At 44.5% G+C, this 18,193-nt stretch overlaps 2 protein-coding genes across 9 annotated transcripts in view; one reads left to right on the top strand and one right to left on the bottom strand.

Moving 5' to 3' along the window:
- The window catches only part of col9a2 (procollagen, type IX, alpha 2), a 27,290-nt gene extending 15,991 nt beyond the window's left edge, over positions 1-11,299 (top strand). Inside the window, exons 16-32 of the mRNA XM_031586342.2 lie at positions 1-12; positions 270-323; positions 515-568; positions 795-848; positions 2,692-2,736; positions 3,111-3,164; positions 3,399-3,452; positions 3,655-3,708; positions 4,295-4,366; positions 5,004-5,039; positions 5,177-5,221; positions 5,358-5,390; positions 5,789-5,935; positions 7,147-7,201; positions 9,405-9,593; positions 9,711-9,788; positions 10,012-11,299. The exon at positions 1-12 is cut by the window's left edge and continues 42 nt beyond it. Of these exons, the coding sequence (XP_031442202.1) occupies positions 1-12; positions 270-323; positions 515-568; positions 795-848; positions 2,692-2,736; positions 3,111-3,164; positions 3,399-3,452; positions 3,655-3,708; positions 4,295-4,366; positions 5,004-5,039; positions 5,177-5,221; positions 5,358-5,390; positions 5,789-5,935; positions 7,147-7,201; positions 9,405-9,593; positions 9,711-9,788; positions 10,012-10,217 (1,242 nt within the window). The 3' untranslated portion in view covers positions 10,218-11,299. The remainder of the gene's footprint in view (positions 13-269; positions 324-514; positions 569-794; positions 849-2,691; positions 2,737-3,110; positions 3,165-3,398; positions 3,453-3,654; positions 3,709-4,294; positions 4,367-5,003; positions 5,040-5,176; positions 5,222-5,357; positions 5,391-5,788; positions 5,936-7,146; positions 7,202-9,404; positions 9,594-9,710; positions 9,789-10,011) is intronic.
- Positions 11,300-11,969: 670 nt separating this feature from the next.
- col16a1 (collagen, type XVI, alpha 1) overlaps positions 11,970-18,193 on the bottom strand; it is a 77,492-nt gene continuing 71,268 nt past the window's right edge. For all 8 annotated transcript variants that reach the window (XM_031586320.2, XM_031586329.2, XM_031586321.2 and 5 more), the window contains 4 exons: positions 17,117-17,180; positions 16,253-16,429; positions 15,746-15,823; positions 11,970-14,084 (listed from right to left, as the gene is read on the bottom strand). In XM_031586320.2, the coding sequence (XP_031442180.1) occupies positions 13,894-14,084; positions 15,746-15,823; positions 16,253-16,429; positions 17,117-17,180 (510 nt within the window). In that variant the 3' untranslated portion in view covers positions 11,970-13,893. The remainder of the gene's footprint in view (positions 14,085-15,745; positions 15,824-16,252; positions 16,430-17,116; positions 17,181-18,193) is intronic.

The raw sequence follows: 18,193 nt of genomic DNA, 5'->3' as shown, positions 1-18,193 counted from the left end.
AAAGGGGATTTGGTGGGTATCTGTTGCTTTTTTATCCATCCATCCATCCATCCATCCATCCATCCATCCATCCATCCATGAATTCATTCATAAGAAAAATAATGTAGCCTAATATGTCTTATTGATACACAACTATAGTGAACTTTTTTCATGTCCTTGGTTGAATACAAGTCATATCAAATATGAAATAAAAAATATATACTCCAGATTTGCTTTGGACCGGTTAGCTAATAAATATAAATAAATGCTAATAAATGTTTTCCTCACAGGGTGGAGTTGGCATCAAAGGACCCCAGGGTGCTGTTGGGAAGAAGGGAGAAAATGTAAGTGCCGAGACTAAATTATATTAAAAATGTTAAGCAGCATCATTTGTGTAACTTTATCCCATCTTTATATATCTCTGCATGCAACAGAGTTCTAGTGATGTTCATCCTCACATGTTTTTTCAAAATGAGAATCACAACCATTTCCAAGCGCACACCTGCCCACACCTGTCGTCTTTTCTGTGTCTCAGGGTCTGCCAGGAATTGATGGCAAAGACGGCACACCCGGAATTCCTGGCATAAAGGTACGAGTTGATGTTTGAGTTGCTTTCATCGACTTTACAAACATGGTTACATCGTTTGCATTGAATACCGTCATAAAGCTACTTCCATCACATGCACGGGTACGCGTTCCCTCCAGGATGCACAGTATCTCTCACAAAGCTGTAGTGACAGGCGGACTCACTATGGCATGACCTCTCTGTATACAAGGCTGCTTGTAACGTGTCTCTCTTCTCTCTCCATGCGCAGGGTGCCCCAGGACAGGCTGGTAGACCAGGTGCCTCAGGACCCCAAGGGACAGCTGTGAGTATCTCTTTCTCTCTCATTGGGTCTCTCTCAAAACATGTTTATACGATAAACCACACCAGCTATCATTAGAATTTGAGAGAGTATTTCTCTCTCTCACACTTAATTTCTCTCAAGACATTCAAACATGATAAACCACAGTAAACTATCATTGTAATTGAATTAGAATAGTCCATGGGTAATCATTTCTGGGTATTAGAGTTTCTTAGATACTGAATGAAGTTATGATAGAGCTGAGGTGCCTTGGAAACACCCCTGGCAGGTATTTCTACCAATCCGCATCAGCTCCTCCACGGGATGCAGAAGGTTTTGAGATGACTAGTGTGTTTAAAGTGTCATCTCAGCAAACCCTGAGGCTCCCAGTCTGTAGGTTAAAGGAGGAGGGTTTCAAGGTGAACTCACATCAAACTGCCACCTCCTCCATATTTGTCCTGTGCATTGCATTTTTTGACACTCAACATTTGCACAACTGAGTTAAAACATCCTTCACCAGCTTCCTCACAAAATGGCCTCCTCACATATACAGTAGCTTATCTGACATCTCTTCACATCACCAGTGTTACCATGGTAACACCTCTAGGTTCTATGTCAAACCAGATGACCTAAAAAAAAAAAAAGCGCACCTCTTTTGTCCGGAGTGCATTCCTTGAGAACGTCAGCTGCTAGACGTGGCTGGAGCACACGCACAAGGCCTGAGGTTCCCCTGAGCGTACGTCTGTGTCCCCCAGCTTTACGGTCTAAAGCCGCCCTTAATGGCCGTGCCCACGGAGGCTTTTTATCCCCTTCAGAATGCCACTGAGCAACGGCTGGGGGGCCTGAGTGATGGAGTGTGCTGGTGTCTCCTTCGCCGCACTCCGTAATAATAATAGGTCCACACCTCATCACCGGCTCTAATGTACTTCAGGAGCAGCGATCCGCTCACAGGCTGGAAGGACACAACCTGAGGAGACATATCAGGCACTTAAAGAGATGGGTGCGGAGGAAAGGAAAGGAAAGGATACGCATAGAGACAGGGTTGAGGAAAGCAGAAGAAGCTCAGAGAGACATGGTTGAGGAGACATGGTTGAGAAGGTGGCTCTCTCTTCTTTCACGTTTCACATAAGGCGCTTAAAGAGATGGGTGCATAGGAAAGGGAGGGATACACACAAAAGGAAACTCAGAGACATGGTTGGTCACATGTCCTTGCGAGAAAAGGGGCGAGAAACAACCAAAATGAGCTGCAGATTGTGTGTGTGTGTGTGTGGGTGTGTGTGTGTGTGAATGTGTGTGCGTGTGTGTACGCGTGTGTGTGTGTGTGTGTGTGTGTGTGTGTGTGTGTGTGTGTGTGTGAGTGTTTTAGTGTATGAGTGTGCAGATGGGTGTGTGTGTCTGTGTGTCCATGTGAGTGTGTGTGTGTGTGTGTGTGTGTGTGTGTATATGAGTGTCTGTGTGGGTGTATGAGTGTATCAGTGTATGAGTGTGCAGATGGGTACGCGTTTGTGTGTGTGTCCATGTGTGTCTTCTGGGCATTCGTCCAGGCTGACCTTGTGACCCCGTCCAGCCTCTGAATTTAAACCACCTTGAAATAGCACTTAGTCAGCCACAAACAATTCATCTTCATCAGAGCGGGCCTCTTTGTCCTGCCGGGGCAGGCTAATGAACCATGCCGGCTGCACCGGGGCTGAGTATCACCGCCGCCGCGCCGTGTAATCGAGGGCCGCCCGCTCCCCTGCAGGATGAGTAATTACAGTTCGGCTAGCAGACCTTCAGCGGGGCTTTATCATGGCTGAAGTAGCATTACTTGCTCTTGACCTCATGACCCCCTCTCTTTTTCTCTTTCTCTTTTTTTTTTTTTGTCCAGGGTTTGCCAGGTGGCCCCGGAACTAAAGGTGGACTCGGAGACAAGGTACGTCCTGCTGATCCTTGGCTGTGTAGCTGCTTCTGTGATGTTCGGAGACTTTACCATTTTAACTGATACACGTTTGTCACATGACGGCACTTGAGTCATTCGCAAAAAGGACAAACACTCCGAGACAATCAGATGTTAAAAATAAGGGTACAACAGCCATAAATACACGTTTGGTCCTTCATGAAAGAGCTTTTACTGAATGAATGATGATTAAGTAGAGAAGTAACAAGAGTGAAGTCGTGACTCCGATCACCTGACACCTGCGCTGATGTGTTGTCCTCACGTGACTCCGATCACCTGACACCTGCGCTGATGTGTTGTCCTCACGTGACTCCGATCACCTGACACCTGTGCTGATGTGTTGTCCTCAGGGCGAGACAGGACCCAGAGGTGCTGTCGGGATGTCTGGAGTACCAGGCCCTCAGGTAGGTCACATGAGTCACCTCAGAGCATCTGTCTTAACCCAGAGGACCAGTCTGACCAATCATGGCCATGCTTGCCCTTACTGTTTCAATCTGTAATACCTCATCTTCTTCATCATCATCATCATCATCAACTTCACAATGTTGTTCCTGTTGTTTGTCTTTTGTCCAACTTTGTCTTTTACTGAATCCAAAACCTTTTCTTTCCTCTGCATGTAATCTCTCTCCATCTTTTAGGGAGAGCCTGGTCCCCCAGGTGAGGCTGGCATGGAGGGCGTCCCAGGACCCAAGGTGAATTCCTCTCCCTTTTTTCATTTTTGTATCATTTTTTTGTATTTTGCTAATTATATATTGGTTAATGTTCCGTCACCAAGTGTCACTACACATCACTCCTACACATCAGTCCAGTCATATGTCCAGTGTCATAGTTATACATTCGTTACACACAATTTATTGTTTCTTCATGTGGTGACACTGCTCTCTCCATCCACAGGGTGACAGAGGCGAGAGAGGACCAGTAGGACCCCAGGGTGTCGTGGGCAAGCCCGTGAGTCTGAGCACCCCTTCTCTCTTGAACCCTCTTAATTCTTAAATATATATACTTGAGGAGAACCAATAGGGAACTATTGAGCTCACTCAGATGGTCACACGTCAGAGAGCAGCCATAAATAGCACAGCAGCCTGGGTGCCGTTTGGAACTGGATACATAAAAGCAGCCTTGATATGTTTTCAATATACTTTAGTACACATTGAGCTTCTTAGATGTTATTTGAGGTCATTCTTCCTCTGTTGTGGTTATTGCATGTCGAGTGATTGGTGAAATGAGTCTGTACCACTAATGTCCATGACTCATACCTGAAGGCCCTTAAGGCTGTGTTCATGTGGAGTGTGTCGTAGCAGAATGTGACTTAGGGCAGACTGTGTTCATGTTGAGTGTGTCGTAGCAGGATGTGACTTAGGGTCGACTGTGTTCATGTTGAGTGTGTCGTAGCAGGATGTGACTTAGGGTCGACTGTGTTCATGTTGAGTGCTCGTAGCAGGATGTGACTTGAGGCCAACTGTGTTCCAGAATCTTTATGGTCTGGGCTGGAGTCTCTCTCCGCATCTCTGATGTTCTGCTTTGTTCTTTGCAGGGAAACAAGGGACAGCGCGGACCCATGGGAATACCAGGAGCACAGGGCCTTTCTGGAACTAAAGGGGACAAGGTTTGTGTGTGTGTGTGTGTGTGTATGTGTTTGTGTGTGTATTTAAGGACTACACACATATTTAAGGATTCATCTACATCCTTGATCTCTCAATGCAAAGAAATAACAACTCATTTTATGGGAATGTTTCTTTGAAAGCTTGTACACCTCTGCCATTGTGCAATATGTAATAGTATACGTGTGTGTGTTTCTGTGCGTGTGTGTGTGTGTGTGTGTGTGTGTGTGTGTGTGTGTGTGTGTGTGTGTATTAGAAAGTGAGCGAGAGAGAGTAAAACAGACAGAGGAAGAGTGTGTGTTGGTCTAATGCTCCTGTAATACCACACTACGGCCCAACAGTGGCGCTGTTTACATACAAATACACCCTTGGTCTCTCCTGCTATGGCGTTTTCATTTGCATTCTGTAAGCTTATTCCAAGTAATTTTCTTTCCATCAGACATGAAACAGCCTCTTAAATGTGTGTGTCGTGTTTCAATTTTACAATATTATGGTAGATAATACAGTGTGCGCTGCCAATTTAACACTGATAATTGTGGCGTCGATGGAGAGCGTGTTGTCAAAGCGGAATGGATTTCTCACTGGTAATTTGCCTCCTTGCCGTCTTGTCCCCTGATGAATCAACATTTTTGATCTCCACAGGGATTCCAAGGCCGAGTTGGAGCTAAAGGAGACTTTGTGAGTACACGCCTCCTCTTAGCTATAGGGAGATATACAGTATACATTTATTACTGACAGGACAGGGGGAAAGCAACACAAATAGAATTTTCTAATCGTCTCAGCGGCTTATTTTTCTCCGTTGATGTCTCTTTCAGGGTGACCCCGGTGTGGAGGGATTGGAAGGGGAGACAGGAGACAAGGTAAGTGTTTTTAGAAACTATTCAAGTGAGTGTTTGTGAACTTATATCCATCTTTTCGTTACATATGATGTCTCTCTCTCTCTCTCTCTCTCTCTCTCTCTCTCTCTCTCTCTCTCTCTCTCTATCCTTCACATAGGGGATCTCTGGTGAGCCCGGGCCCAAAGGACAGGTAAGACTACATTTTTGTATGTAAAAGTAAATTGGAAACACAAACGTGATGAATGTTTCTCTTGATACACAGAGATGGCATACAAAGCCACAATTTGGTCTTTTTATTTTTGCATCCATAAAGACTATGTGTGTCTCATCAACTTGCCTAACATGTACACATTTTTGTGCCCATTTTTTTGTCGTCCATATCCATTTGATCAAAATTGTCACTATTTTTTTTTTTTTTTTCCAACTGTCCATTTCCACATCTCCCATTGTTAGGCCCCTTTGAGGCAAGCTTTGTGTCACCAGTCTGTGAATGAACTCTGAACTCTTTTGTCTTCCAGTCTCGTCCCCCCAGTGTGTCGACGCTGCATTTAAACTCACCTCGTCTTGTCTCACTGCTTTTCTCCACAGCAAGGAGTGAGGGGTGACACGGGCCACAACGGACCCACCGGAGATTCAGGCAAGCCAGGAGACCCAGGACCCCCAGGCCTCCCCGGCCCCAGAGGCCTCAACGGAGAGAGGGGTGTCCCCGGCATGCCTGGCATCCAAGGATCTTCGGTGAGATATTCTTGTTCAGATACATTTACATTTTACATTTAGTCATTTAGCAGACGCTTTTGTCCAAAGCGACGTACAAGGGAGAGAACAGTCAAGCTACGAGCAATAGAACCTGGTGTAACAATAAATACGACTTTACATAAGAAATAGAGAAAAACTAAATAGAAAAGAAAAAGAAGTGCAAGAATGTAACTGCTGTAATTGCAAGTAAAGCACTAGTCGAAGTGCCAGTTAGGACGGGAGGTGCTCTCTGAAGAGTTGGGTCTTCAAAAGCTTCTTAAAGGTAGAGAGGGACGCCCCGGCTCTGGTAGTGCTAGGCAGTTCATTCCACCAACGTGGAACTACAAATGAGAATAGTCTGGACTGCCGTACTTGCGGTAGTGCCAAACGACGCTCACTAGACGAGCTCAGCATCCTGGGTGTAACATTTGCCCTTACAAGAGCATTTAGGTAGGTGGGAGCAGAGCCAGTAATCACTCTGTAGGCAAGCATAAGTGACTTGAACTTAAAGATACAAAGATACAAAAGAGACCCTTACAGATCAGACATTTAGAGGATTACTTGGATTACGTTACCCAATGAGGATGTTAACGGTGAGAGGAAGGTTCTTGTTCTTGCTTTGAATCCAAGGAGCTGCAGTGAAAAATCATGTATATATTATTAGATTCCAGAAGTACCAGATCAGAGCCCTACACATCAGACGTGTGAGGCTTGCTCGGTAGAGAGAGAAGATGTAAATTCTTCAACCTCTCACGATGAGTTTCCATCAGTTCTTCTGCTGAGCCGAGATCTGGAGGCATCAGAGAATGAAATGGGACAGGAGAAGATTAAAAAGTGATAGTTGAAAACAAAGGCAAAAACAGGATTTGCTTCAAAGACAAAGGCTTAGCTGTCGTGTTATTTCAAGGTCATTCGGAACATAATTATAAAAGTATATGCCGTTTTCAAGGATCCTTCATGTCAACAAAGATCTCTCTGTATGCCTATATTCTTATAGTGAAGAAAGCTAGGATATGAGGGATTATCATGTTCATATATATTAGGATGTTCCTATAGATATGTTGGTTAAGAGCCATGCTAATCTGTTCAATATTAATTTGGCCATAGCAGATGTGGATCGTTATGTAAACGCTCTCTCTCTTTCTCTTTCTCTCTCTCTCTCTCTCACACACACACACACACACACACACACACATACTTTCTCTCTCTAGGGTCGTGATGCATCTGACCAGCACATCATTGAGGTTGTCCTGAAAATGCTGCAAGGTAAGACACAAAGTCCTAACCCTAATAATGGGACCCCCTCAGTCTGTTCACGTCCTCAACATGAAAGTGTCCCCTTGGTCCAATCATGTCCTTGGCATTAAAAGTGTCCCCTTGGTCCGCTCATGTCCTCAACATGATAGTGTCCTGAAACCGCACCATACTCATCATTACCCAGAGATAAGGTTCTCCTGATCTTAATAGAGTTCCCCTGATCCTAAAATAGTCCCTTTCAGTATTATAGTATCCCCTTTAGACCCATCAGGTCCTTAGCATGATAGCCCCCTTAACCCTGTGATCGTGTTCTCCTAACTCTATGACAGAGTTCTCCTCACCCTGTCATAGAGTCCTCCTAATCTTGCCACGGAGTTTTCCCAAGCCTTTGTTACAGTCCTTACACTTAACCCTTTTATAGAGTTCTCCCTGACCTGTCATGAAAACCCTTTCCCCGCTGAGCTACCCTCCGCCTGTCAGCTAGAGCAGAGGCCATTTTAATGACTTTCAATGGAGACATCAACTCTCACTGAATCCATTCACACACTGGCCGTCCCACAGTACACACACATACACACAGAGAAACATACACATACACACATACACATACACAGACACACACACACACCCATACAGAAACACACACACACACACACAGAAATACATACACCCACACACATAGAAACAGTCACACACACACAAAGAAACGCACACACACACAGAGAAACGCACACACACAAACAGAGAAACGTACACACACACATATCTACACAAAGACACACACACACACATACACACACACACACACACACACACACACACACACACACACACACACACACAGAAAAGCACAAAATGAACAGTGTGTAGGTTGTAGTCAGCACATATTTATGTAAGTGCTTGTGTTTCACTCATGTAGTGTTTTTGTCCCTGCTGTAAGGCTGTCGGCTTGGGCTTTTTAGCTCTTCTTTTCTGAGTCAGAGCTACTCAGAGCTGTGTCATGGTGACCTCCATTAGCCAACAGCAGTTCACAATGTAATCCCCTTCTCCAACACTGCGGGGTTATCACATACACAAGCGTGCTCTCACACACACACACACACACACACACACACACAAACACACACACACACACCTCCACCCAGGCAACACCGTGTATCAGCTCAAGCAAGCAGAGAGGAGCAAGAGTGGATTTTCTGTGTGCATCAAATCTAACAGGCAGGAGAGATTTGGGAGAACCAATCTGTTTCTGGATTCAGGCCAAAAGGCAAATAGTGGGAACAAGCGTAATATCACAGTCAGCTAAACCGACTCCCCTATCTGCTGCCCGGCCTGCTGAGCTCTCCCAAATCTTATTGGGGGACAGAGAGAGCACAAATATAACACTACTTTCCCCTGGGGGGGTCACAGATACAGGTTTGACCTCATACTGGTGATGTGGGACTGGTCGCTCCAGAACTTTAACTCTTATATAACACTTACTTCTCCAGCACAGTAAAGTGACACTTTTACACACACACAGCCGTGAGTTTTGTATGTTCTTCCCTTCATTCTGAAATGCTTGGTGTGTATTTAGTAGAGTATCTTATTGAAAGCCACTTAAGATGAATAGATAATACATAATAGAATTGAGATACAAAAATTAAATGTAACATAACTAGAAGAGCCCTCGGAGAGCACAGAGCTCGCAAAGCTAATGAAAGTGAAACTAAACGTGAGGATCCGCCCTGTGATATGGATCCACTTCAGAACGTAATGGTTTCCTCATTGGCTCCTGCTTCACCCAAGTGTCATGAAAATCAGGCCAGTAGTTTTTCCATAACCCTGCTGACAAACCGACAAACAAACCACACTGAAAACACCTCCTTGGCGGAGGTAATAACTATAGTTTTAGCCCTTTAATGGACGCTTACATGACATGACAGATCAGTATGTGTCCACCCTGGGTGTTGAACTCTAGCATCGGCGACATCAATATTTTATATATCTCTGTGAGGATATTTGTTGTTGTATCTCCTCCAAATAGCAGTAATAAAAAAACACATTTTTATTTCCATTAGTATGTGTGCTCCCTCAGTATCAAACCTATGACCCTGGTGTTGTTAGCACCGTGACCCAGCAGTGGAGCCACAGGATCATCGATGTTTCTCAGTGGACGATGACATCTGATATCTATGGTTGTTTCATGTGCTTGTTTCCTGTTTCCTGCCAGAGAGGCTAGCGGCGGTAGCAGTGAGCGCTAAGAGGGCCGTGTTGGGCGGAGCCGGCGTGATGGGACCTCCAGGGCCTCCTGGACCTCCGGGGTCACCGGGGCCTCAAGGGCCACATGGACCAGTTGGAGCTCGCGGAATCCCCGGAATTTTTGGGGCTCCTGGCCAGATTGGAAACACTGGTCTTAAAGGTACAGTGCAATAATATGCATCATACAGAGCTGTCATGTTAATGCTGATGTTAATGGTGATGTTGATGTTGATGTTGATGTTGTTGTTGATGTTGATGTTGATGTTTGCTCCTCCAGGAAAGCGAGGAGGTAAAGGAAACAGAGGAGACCCAGGCCGCCCACATCCCGGCCAGCCTGGCATACCCGGTCTCCCAGGTCAGTACAACCAGCCACACAAGCAGAGGAGATCAAACATGCCGTTTGTTTTCCCTTTTTACCACCGCTCCTGTTAGCGAATCACTACACCACGGAACTGCACTTAGCTATTTCACTGTGCTAACACTAATGAGGTAAATCAACCCTGAAGACTCTAAGAGAGGCCAGCCCCTAACACCGTCCTTCCGCACCATAACTCTTGATGTTGTTTTTCTCCTCGCAGGTCTTCCAGGTCTTGACGGGGTTGCCAGAGATGGTAAGCATGGTGAGAGAGGCCCCCATGGCTCCGCTGGAGACGCTGGTCACCCAGGTAAGGCTGGCCCGTCGGGTCTCCCCGGGTTCTGTGAAGCGGCCGCCTGCCTGGCTGCCTCCGCCTACACCTCACCCCGGCTCATGGAGGCCGGAAGGATCAAGGGGCCATCCAAGTAACATCTCGAGGGAACGAGGGAGAAGGAGAGAAAGAGAAAGAGAGAGAGAGAAAGAGGCACTCATACACTCCTTCCCTCCTCTAAACACCAGCGTGAGGGGTAGAGGGGGCAAACCAGCCTGACTGACATTTGCAGACATCTATCATTGTGACATCACCGGTGGCCGATCCACCATTGGCTGTTGGCAGTGTCACTCATTTTGGAATACTCCCGCCGCCACCACCACCCGACAGTGAGGTTCTAGCAGTGTCAGCCGTGACATCATCATCATCTTGTTGACATCACCAAACCAGTAGCCCTGGACTGGAGAGCTGAAAGACTCAAGTCCAAGAAAAAATAAATACTAAATAAACAGAGGAGCTTTTCTTTTATATTGTGGTCACTTTAAATGTTTTGAGTTTTACTGCTCATTATTTCCAAGCATTGTTTGTTTTTAAACAGGGCAAGTTCGAGCACACTACCCCCCTAACACAAACATACCCCCTCATCTGTGAATGTTCACACAAGTAGTAGTATAACATGCAAGGCCATATCCATACCCTTAAGTCTCATTAAGGTTATTGTTAAGGATTCAATTTTATTCCAGACTATAAATTTGACTGTGTACAGTATCCCCCTTAGACTTCTAAGAGACGGATTACCTTAATGTCCTCTAGTTGCCCGGCAACAGGTTTCTTGACAACAGTCTAATCAGTGATTTTTAGTGCTATGTAAATCTTTGTAAATGTGTGTTAATTTTATATGTAAGGGTGGGTTTTCGTGTTTTCGTTAGACCTGAACAGAGAGCCTTGGTTAATGAATGTAATCAGCGTTTTTGAGTTGAAGTCGACCAAACTCACTCTGCTTCAGCATCAAGGTTTCATTTCCCAGTCAACTCATCTATGCCACTGTCAAGTCCCGATGCAAATGACAACCTTTTCCCCCTACCAATAAAAGTGCAGAGAACTGATTATTTTCATTAAACAACGAAAGCTATTTATTGTTCTTTCCTTGGATCATCTGTAAACGAGAAAAGTTCTCTTTCTTCTTCGCACCTGGCTGTTCAGGTCAACCTAAATCAATAAAGAGGAACGTTTTGTAAAAGTGAATGTTCTTCTGTATCATGTGAGAATGAGAGATGAGGCTACTCTTCTGTAGGTTTCGGGACTACATCGAGTTCATTTCCTCACCATTTAGCAGTTACACCTTCCAGTATACTGTGAAATAAAATCTATCTGTATCATGTAGATGTTCACATTTCTTTAATAAAGGAAACCTGCTTCCATATTAGTTTGTCAGATACAGAGAGAGAGAGAGAGGAAGGAGAGAGAGAGAGAGAGAAAAAAAAAGGAGAGTCAGGTAAGTGTTATGTTGCCTATGCCTACACTTTTCTGCACTTAAATTCTTCACCCACGGCGGCAAATGCATTCTGGAACAGACGTGTGTTTTACTTGGTCAGAGGTTTGCAGCGAAAGCTGTAATTTTAGAACAGTGGCCTTCTGAACGTGGTCAAACACTTGACACTGTTATTTTGAAATCACTGTTGTACAAAATGACAGGCCTTGGGTGTCAAACAGGGTTGAAACTATCTATGTTGACATTTAAACATTGGTATTATTTAAACACAGCGGCTCAACCCCGAGTTTGTCTTCAAACAGAGCAGTTTTTCCACACGGCAGTGCTGGACGTTCTTTTATTCTGATAGACTACTGGAGAGAAAAGGTGATGGAATGAAACAGAGGTGGGAGAAATAATAAGCATTTCACTGGATACGTCTGCATTAAAAATATTTATTTGCTTTTCTCAGATTTCCATAAAAAAAACTCTTAGCACACGATGGATTCGGATGACAGGCATGATAAAAAGGTGTTGGCATGGTAACAGCATGAGATTTATGAAGAAAAAGGAGGATGGGGCAGGGCTTTACAGACAGATGATGGACGGTCTCAACAGCCAATCAGATCTCTGGACAGTACACACAGACAACAAACTCTGCAACTCCATCAACAGTTTGGCTAAAGTGCTCCATATTACAGATTCAGGCTCGTTGGCATGGCGACAGATGATTGATGGCTTATCATTCCGTGTCCATTTAGTGGAGCAATCGAGTAATGAAGAGATGATCTGAGGCATGTACAAGGTGATTTATATTTTTTGATGATGGCAGTTATTTGAAATGCATGAGATTATCTAAGAAGATAAAAAAGAAGATTTTTTTTTGTTGTTATGCTGATGTGTGAGTGCTGCAGTAAAAAAAAGGAAAGCAATTCAAGTTTGTACGAGGCTCAGGAGGTTTGGATGTGCAGCATTGCGGGGTGCATCTGTGATGCAGTGACTGCTTGTTAGTTACTCTGCTTTGTGCTTCCACCAAAAGACTCGAATTGGAAGCATCCCACATAAAACAGGCAGACAATTAGCTTCCAGCTTTCACTGTCTGGACCAGCTACAGATGGATAAAGCGTAGAAACGCTGTTTAAAGTAGAGGCTCACACAGACATGAGAGTTTGCCCAGTTAGTGACGCTCTGGCCTGTTCCCAGCTTATGAAGACTATTTTCTCACATTGACCCCCTTGTGGATGGATCAGGGATGACAGGCATGGGTGGAGAGATATGCCATTCTTATGCCAATTGTTAAAAAACCAAACAAAAACAAAATCATACAAAAAAAGCCATTATATATAAATATTGATATGTACACAACACACGCCCAATACTAAAGTGGGCACATTTATATACTGATGGTACCATAGGCATTACCTGTTGCTGTATATTTGTTCAGCCATGGGGGATATTATTTTCTTCCAGGAATGTTCTTGAAACTTCTCGATCTTTGATTGCATAGCAGAAGTACATACAACGAGGACACGTGTGGAACTGCTGGGTCTTTCTCAAAAATAAACAAGTCACCTCAGATAGCGGCCAGACGACGGCGGAAAGGGAAAAGCACGAGTTGAACAGCTGCCTATGAGCAAAACACATTTCAGATATCAGAAGAAGTAAATCCATTAGCTGTATGTGTGTGTGTGTGTGTGTGTGCGTGTTTTGTGTGTGTGTGTGTGTGTTGGGGGGGATGGTTGTCAAAAATTAAAGCTAATTTCTGAAATAAGGAAGTTGAAAAGGTGTCACTTGTGGAGGCATGTGGACGGTGGTGGAGTTTGAGATAGTAACGATAAACAATCTGATCCAAAGTCTCAGGATCCCTAAGTCCTCAGTCCAACCTCTTAGACGGATGACAGTGGCTGAAAACACAACAGGATGCCAATCTGGATGCGTTGATGTGACTCCAGCCCCGAGAGAGAGAGAGAGAGAGAGAGAGAGAGAGAGAGAGAGAGAGAGAGAAGCTTGAGAGAGGAGGAGCATCCTTTCAAACACAGGCTTAAAGCAAACATGGTGTTTAAGCGGTGGGGGTGTTCTGGCAGAAGGCTTCCATTTGGGGGGCGGTCCAAACAAGCTTAGCGAGTGGTTGGCACAACAATGCAGTAGCTTGGATACGGCGACACAGGGGGTAAATTACGGCCTTTCTGGAAGTTTCTGCTGTCTTTCTCCTCCTTTTTCTTTCTTTCTTTTTTTTTTTTTTGTTGTTTTGCTTTTGCCAACCCAACTACAAGTGTGCTTGTCCTGCAGTAAAACTCTCCCATTTTATCTGTTACAAACATCTCCATCGTCTCCCTCCATCGGTCACTCTCTCTCGTCTTCCTCTACCAGGGCCCTTTAGCGTGGGCCTTGGGGTTGTACTCCACTGGCATGCTCATGCAGTCGGAGGGGTTACAGCGCCCCTCCTTGCCCTTGGAGCCGGGCTGCCCGGGCGTTCCCGGCACTCCTGGGATACCCTGTTGGCCCGCTGGACCTGTGGGTCCCGTCTTCCCGTAGCCTTGAGGTCCCGGAATACCTGCGGGGGGTGAACAGAGAGGCATTACTGATGGTGGAGAGAGAGGACTGGTGCCTAAGAAGCGTTACATAGATGAAGCTCTTCATTCATCCACTCACTCACTCATTCATTCATTCATTCATTCATTCATTCATTCATTCATTCACTCACTCATTCATCCACTTACTCACTCATTCATTCATTCATTCATTCACTTATTCATTCATTCATTCATTCATTCATTCACTCACTCATTCATCCACTTACTCACTCATTCATTCATTCATTCATTCATTCATTCACTTATTCATTCATTCATTCATTCAGTCATTCTTCCACTCACTCACTCATCATTCATTCATTCACTCATTCATTCATTCATTCATTCATGCACTCACACATTAATGTATCCATTCATTCTGAGAAAGGAGTCATTTGTGATTACATTAAAGAGTGGCTAAAGCAAAACACATGCACACTGACCATGTAAGGGGGTCAGTTATGATTCCATTAGAGAACAGCTGAATCAGTACCAGCACACTCTGACCAGTGAAGAGTAGGTGTGGGCTATCCATGTGAGGGACAGGGATCTAGCCTTTGTGTGACCCCCCCCCCCCCTCCCCGCCCCCTCCAAGTACTAGGGACAGCTATCTATGTGAGGGATAGGGATCTAGCCTTTGTGTGAGTACTATCAGAGGGAATATAACACCACCAATCTAACATATTGCTAAAACCCATCATGAGCAGTCCTCAAATTATACGCAATTACCCTGGACACTTACAAAGGAGTGTTGGCTTAATTAACTACAAGGGGGCGAAAGAGGAGTTTTCAAAGCAATCTAAGCCAGCAATCAGCGGTGAAATTTCTATTAAAGCTGCCAATAATCGGACTCAGTCATCAAACACGCAGCACTGCACAGCAGCTCAGCGTGTGGCCTCGCAAAGTACCGCAAGCAACGGATCAAAATCCAGCTCTAAAGAAATACAAAATCATAATAAGGGCCCAAACGCCGGAAACTTTGCTGAATACTGGCCTTCGACTTGATCTACCGAACCGGAACCAAACCCAACACTATGAAGTAACACCTCTATTTCAACAGAAGCTCTGCGATATGAAGTAACACCTTCTCTATTTGAACAGAAGCTCTGCGATATGAAGTAACACCTTCTCTATTTCAACAGGGGCTCTGCAATATGAAGTAACACCTCTTTATCAACAAAAGCTCTGCACTGCCAAGATCAAGGCCAAGCTAAGCAAACCCCTTAACCTCTTTAACCTCTAAGGCTGATAAAATAGTGGCAAAAAATGACAAATACTGTAATAGCGAGCATGAACTAATAAATACTCAATAAAGAATTAAACAGCAGAAGTCCTTGTCCCTTTATATAGGGGCTGTACAAGCTGATGTTAACACACACTATATGCTTTCACACACACTCAAACACAAAAACACATAGTGTATGCATTCACAAACACTCAAACACAAACACACACAGTGCATGCATTCACACACACACTCAAACACAAACACACATAGTGTATTTTGTACTTTGATTTCGTTTTTAACTAATTGATTATTGGCCACAGACTGTCAGCACACTCAAGCCTAACATACAAACAACGGAAGCGTTCGAATATAACATGACCACAAACGGCCCAGTGTTTTAAAGGGGTATCTTACCTGGAGCACCGGGGGGTCCAGAGTCACCCATCTCCCCTGCTCCCTTGTCTCCCTTCTCTCCCCTCACCCCAGGCCCCCCTGTGGAAAAATGATAATGGTTCAGCCCGTCTCTTTAATATTCAGATATCATTTACACCAACTGTCGAAGTAAAATGGTTTAGTCTGTCATTTTAATTTATGGTTTTCCCAGACTCCCATGTGTCATCTTTCTCTCTGAAGACAGCATCAATAAACAAACAAAAAACAAACACCTACAAACACATATCATATTTCTGTAGATGAACCAACGGCATGTTTGGGTGCAACAGATGGGCATTAGCATGGCTTGACCAACCTTTCCATAAACATGACAGACACACACACACACACACACACTCACACTCACACTCACACTCACACTCACACACACAGCCCAGGGCTGCATCCAATGGGCATTCAAACAAACAAACTCCAGTGACGGTGAGGTGAGGGGGGGGGGGGGGGGGGGGGGGTGGTATGGGGTATTACCTGGGGGGCCCATAGGCCCTGAGCGACCCTCGCGGCCAATCTGCCCCGGGCGGCCAGGCCCCCCTGGCGGTCCTGATATGCCTGGGTTTCCGTCCTTGCCGGGAGGTCCTGGTCGCCCTGGAGACGACACCATCTCTACGGGCGTCTGCATGCGCGACATGTAGTAGGCCATCCGCTCTGCGCACGAGGAGCATTCAGTTAATGACAGCCAAATGCCCTTTAAAAAGCCTCAATGACAATAATCAGCATTCAGACCTAAAGTCCTTTATCATGACAAGAGACACAGTTTAAAAAGCTTCAATGACAATAATCTTCATTCATACCTAAAGTCCTTTATCATGACAGCCAAATGCAGTTTAAAAAGCTTCAATGACAATATTCAGCATTCAAACCTAAAGTTCTTTATCATGACAGGAGATGCAGTTTGAAAAGCCTCAATGACAATAATCAGCATTCAGACCTAAAGTTCTTTATCATGACAGGAGACGCAGTTTAAAAAGCTTCAATGACAATAATCAGCATTCAAACCTAAAGTTCTTTATCATGACAGGAGATGAAGTTTAAAAAGCTTCAATGACAATAATCAGCATTCAAACCTAAAGTTCTTTATCATGACAGAAGAAGCAGTTTAAAAAGCTTCAATGACAATAATCAGCATTCAGACCTAAAGTCCTTTATCATGACAAGAGATGCATGAGTTTAATCTGAGATGAATACCAACTTGTGCGGCTCTTCCATTTTAGCTTTAGTTTCAGGTTGTTCATTGATGACCATTAAAAGACATGGTGGATTTAATATATAACACATTCAAATAGGCGCTATATTTAAACATACGCTATTCTTGAGGATTCAGGTTTTACTCACCATCAAAGATCTTGATGACCTGTTGCCTGATGAAGCTCCTGATGTCATCGTAGTTCACAACAGCCTGAGAGAAGACCAGAGAAGTCATGACTTTATGTCTAGACTAGCTGCACACACACACACACACACACACACACACACACACACACACACACACACACACACACACACACACCAGAGAAGTCATGACTTTATGTCTCTGTGCAGCAAACTCCCCTCACTTCACATCCTCTTAACGACTAGCTGCACACACACACACACACACACACACACACACACATCCACCCCCCCCCCCTCATTCTCACACAAAGACCTATGCTTCCATACTCTGTCTGAGATCATGTTTTCACATTCATACTCTGTAAGTAAAATTACTTCAGAGGGACGTCGTGAAGAATACAGGTAAGAGCCGTGGGCTGGATGTTTGTGGATAAACCTTACTGCGTCTACATTTGCAGGAGCCTGCTCTTAAATCTTCAAACCATTGGGACAAGATTATGCAGATACACTATCAAACCCAATTTCCCTGTAATCTTCTGCTGACTCACGGACAGTATGCCTGAACTGAGTTTTGTCCTTATGTGACTGAGATTCACTAATTTAGCAGCTACTGGCAGCCACAGAGAGAGAGAAAGAGTGAGTTACAAAGGAGAGAGAAAGAATGAGTTACAAAGGACAGAGGGAGAGTGAGTTACAAAGGAGAGAGGGAAAGAGTGAGGCATTAATGGTTGAAAAGCACTTGATATCAACAGCTGTCTTGGAGTTCGTAGTACCAAAGCATCCACCCAGAAGATTCTGTGTTAGGATAGACTTAGGATTAGACCAACATCTTGCACAGTGCAAAAGAGTACAACTTTTAAAGTTCAACTCTCGTAAACTTTTAACTACACAGTATAAAATCTGCATAGTCATTCAAATAACGTGCAGGGGATCATTCCCTTGTGAAGTCAAATTAATTTGGAATGAATTGTTTACTTAATCAGAAAGGCTCAGCTAATTAATGCCACTTACGCCCACTACCTGAGTCTCATTTGATTAAGCACACCTCACGGACTCCTCAGAAGAAGCCACGATTTC

Source organism: Clupea harengus, chromosome 19 (genome assembly GCF_900700415.2).
Source record: "Clupea harengus chromosome 19, Ch_v2.0.2, whole genome shotgun sequence".
Classification (NCBI taxonomy): domain Eukaryota; kingdom Metazoa; phylum Chordata; class Actinopteri; order Clupeiformes; family Clupeidae; genus Clupea; species Clupea harengus.
Note: the sequence above shows the minus strand (reverse complement) of the source record. Positions and strands in the feature narration are given on the sequence as shown.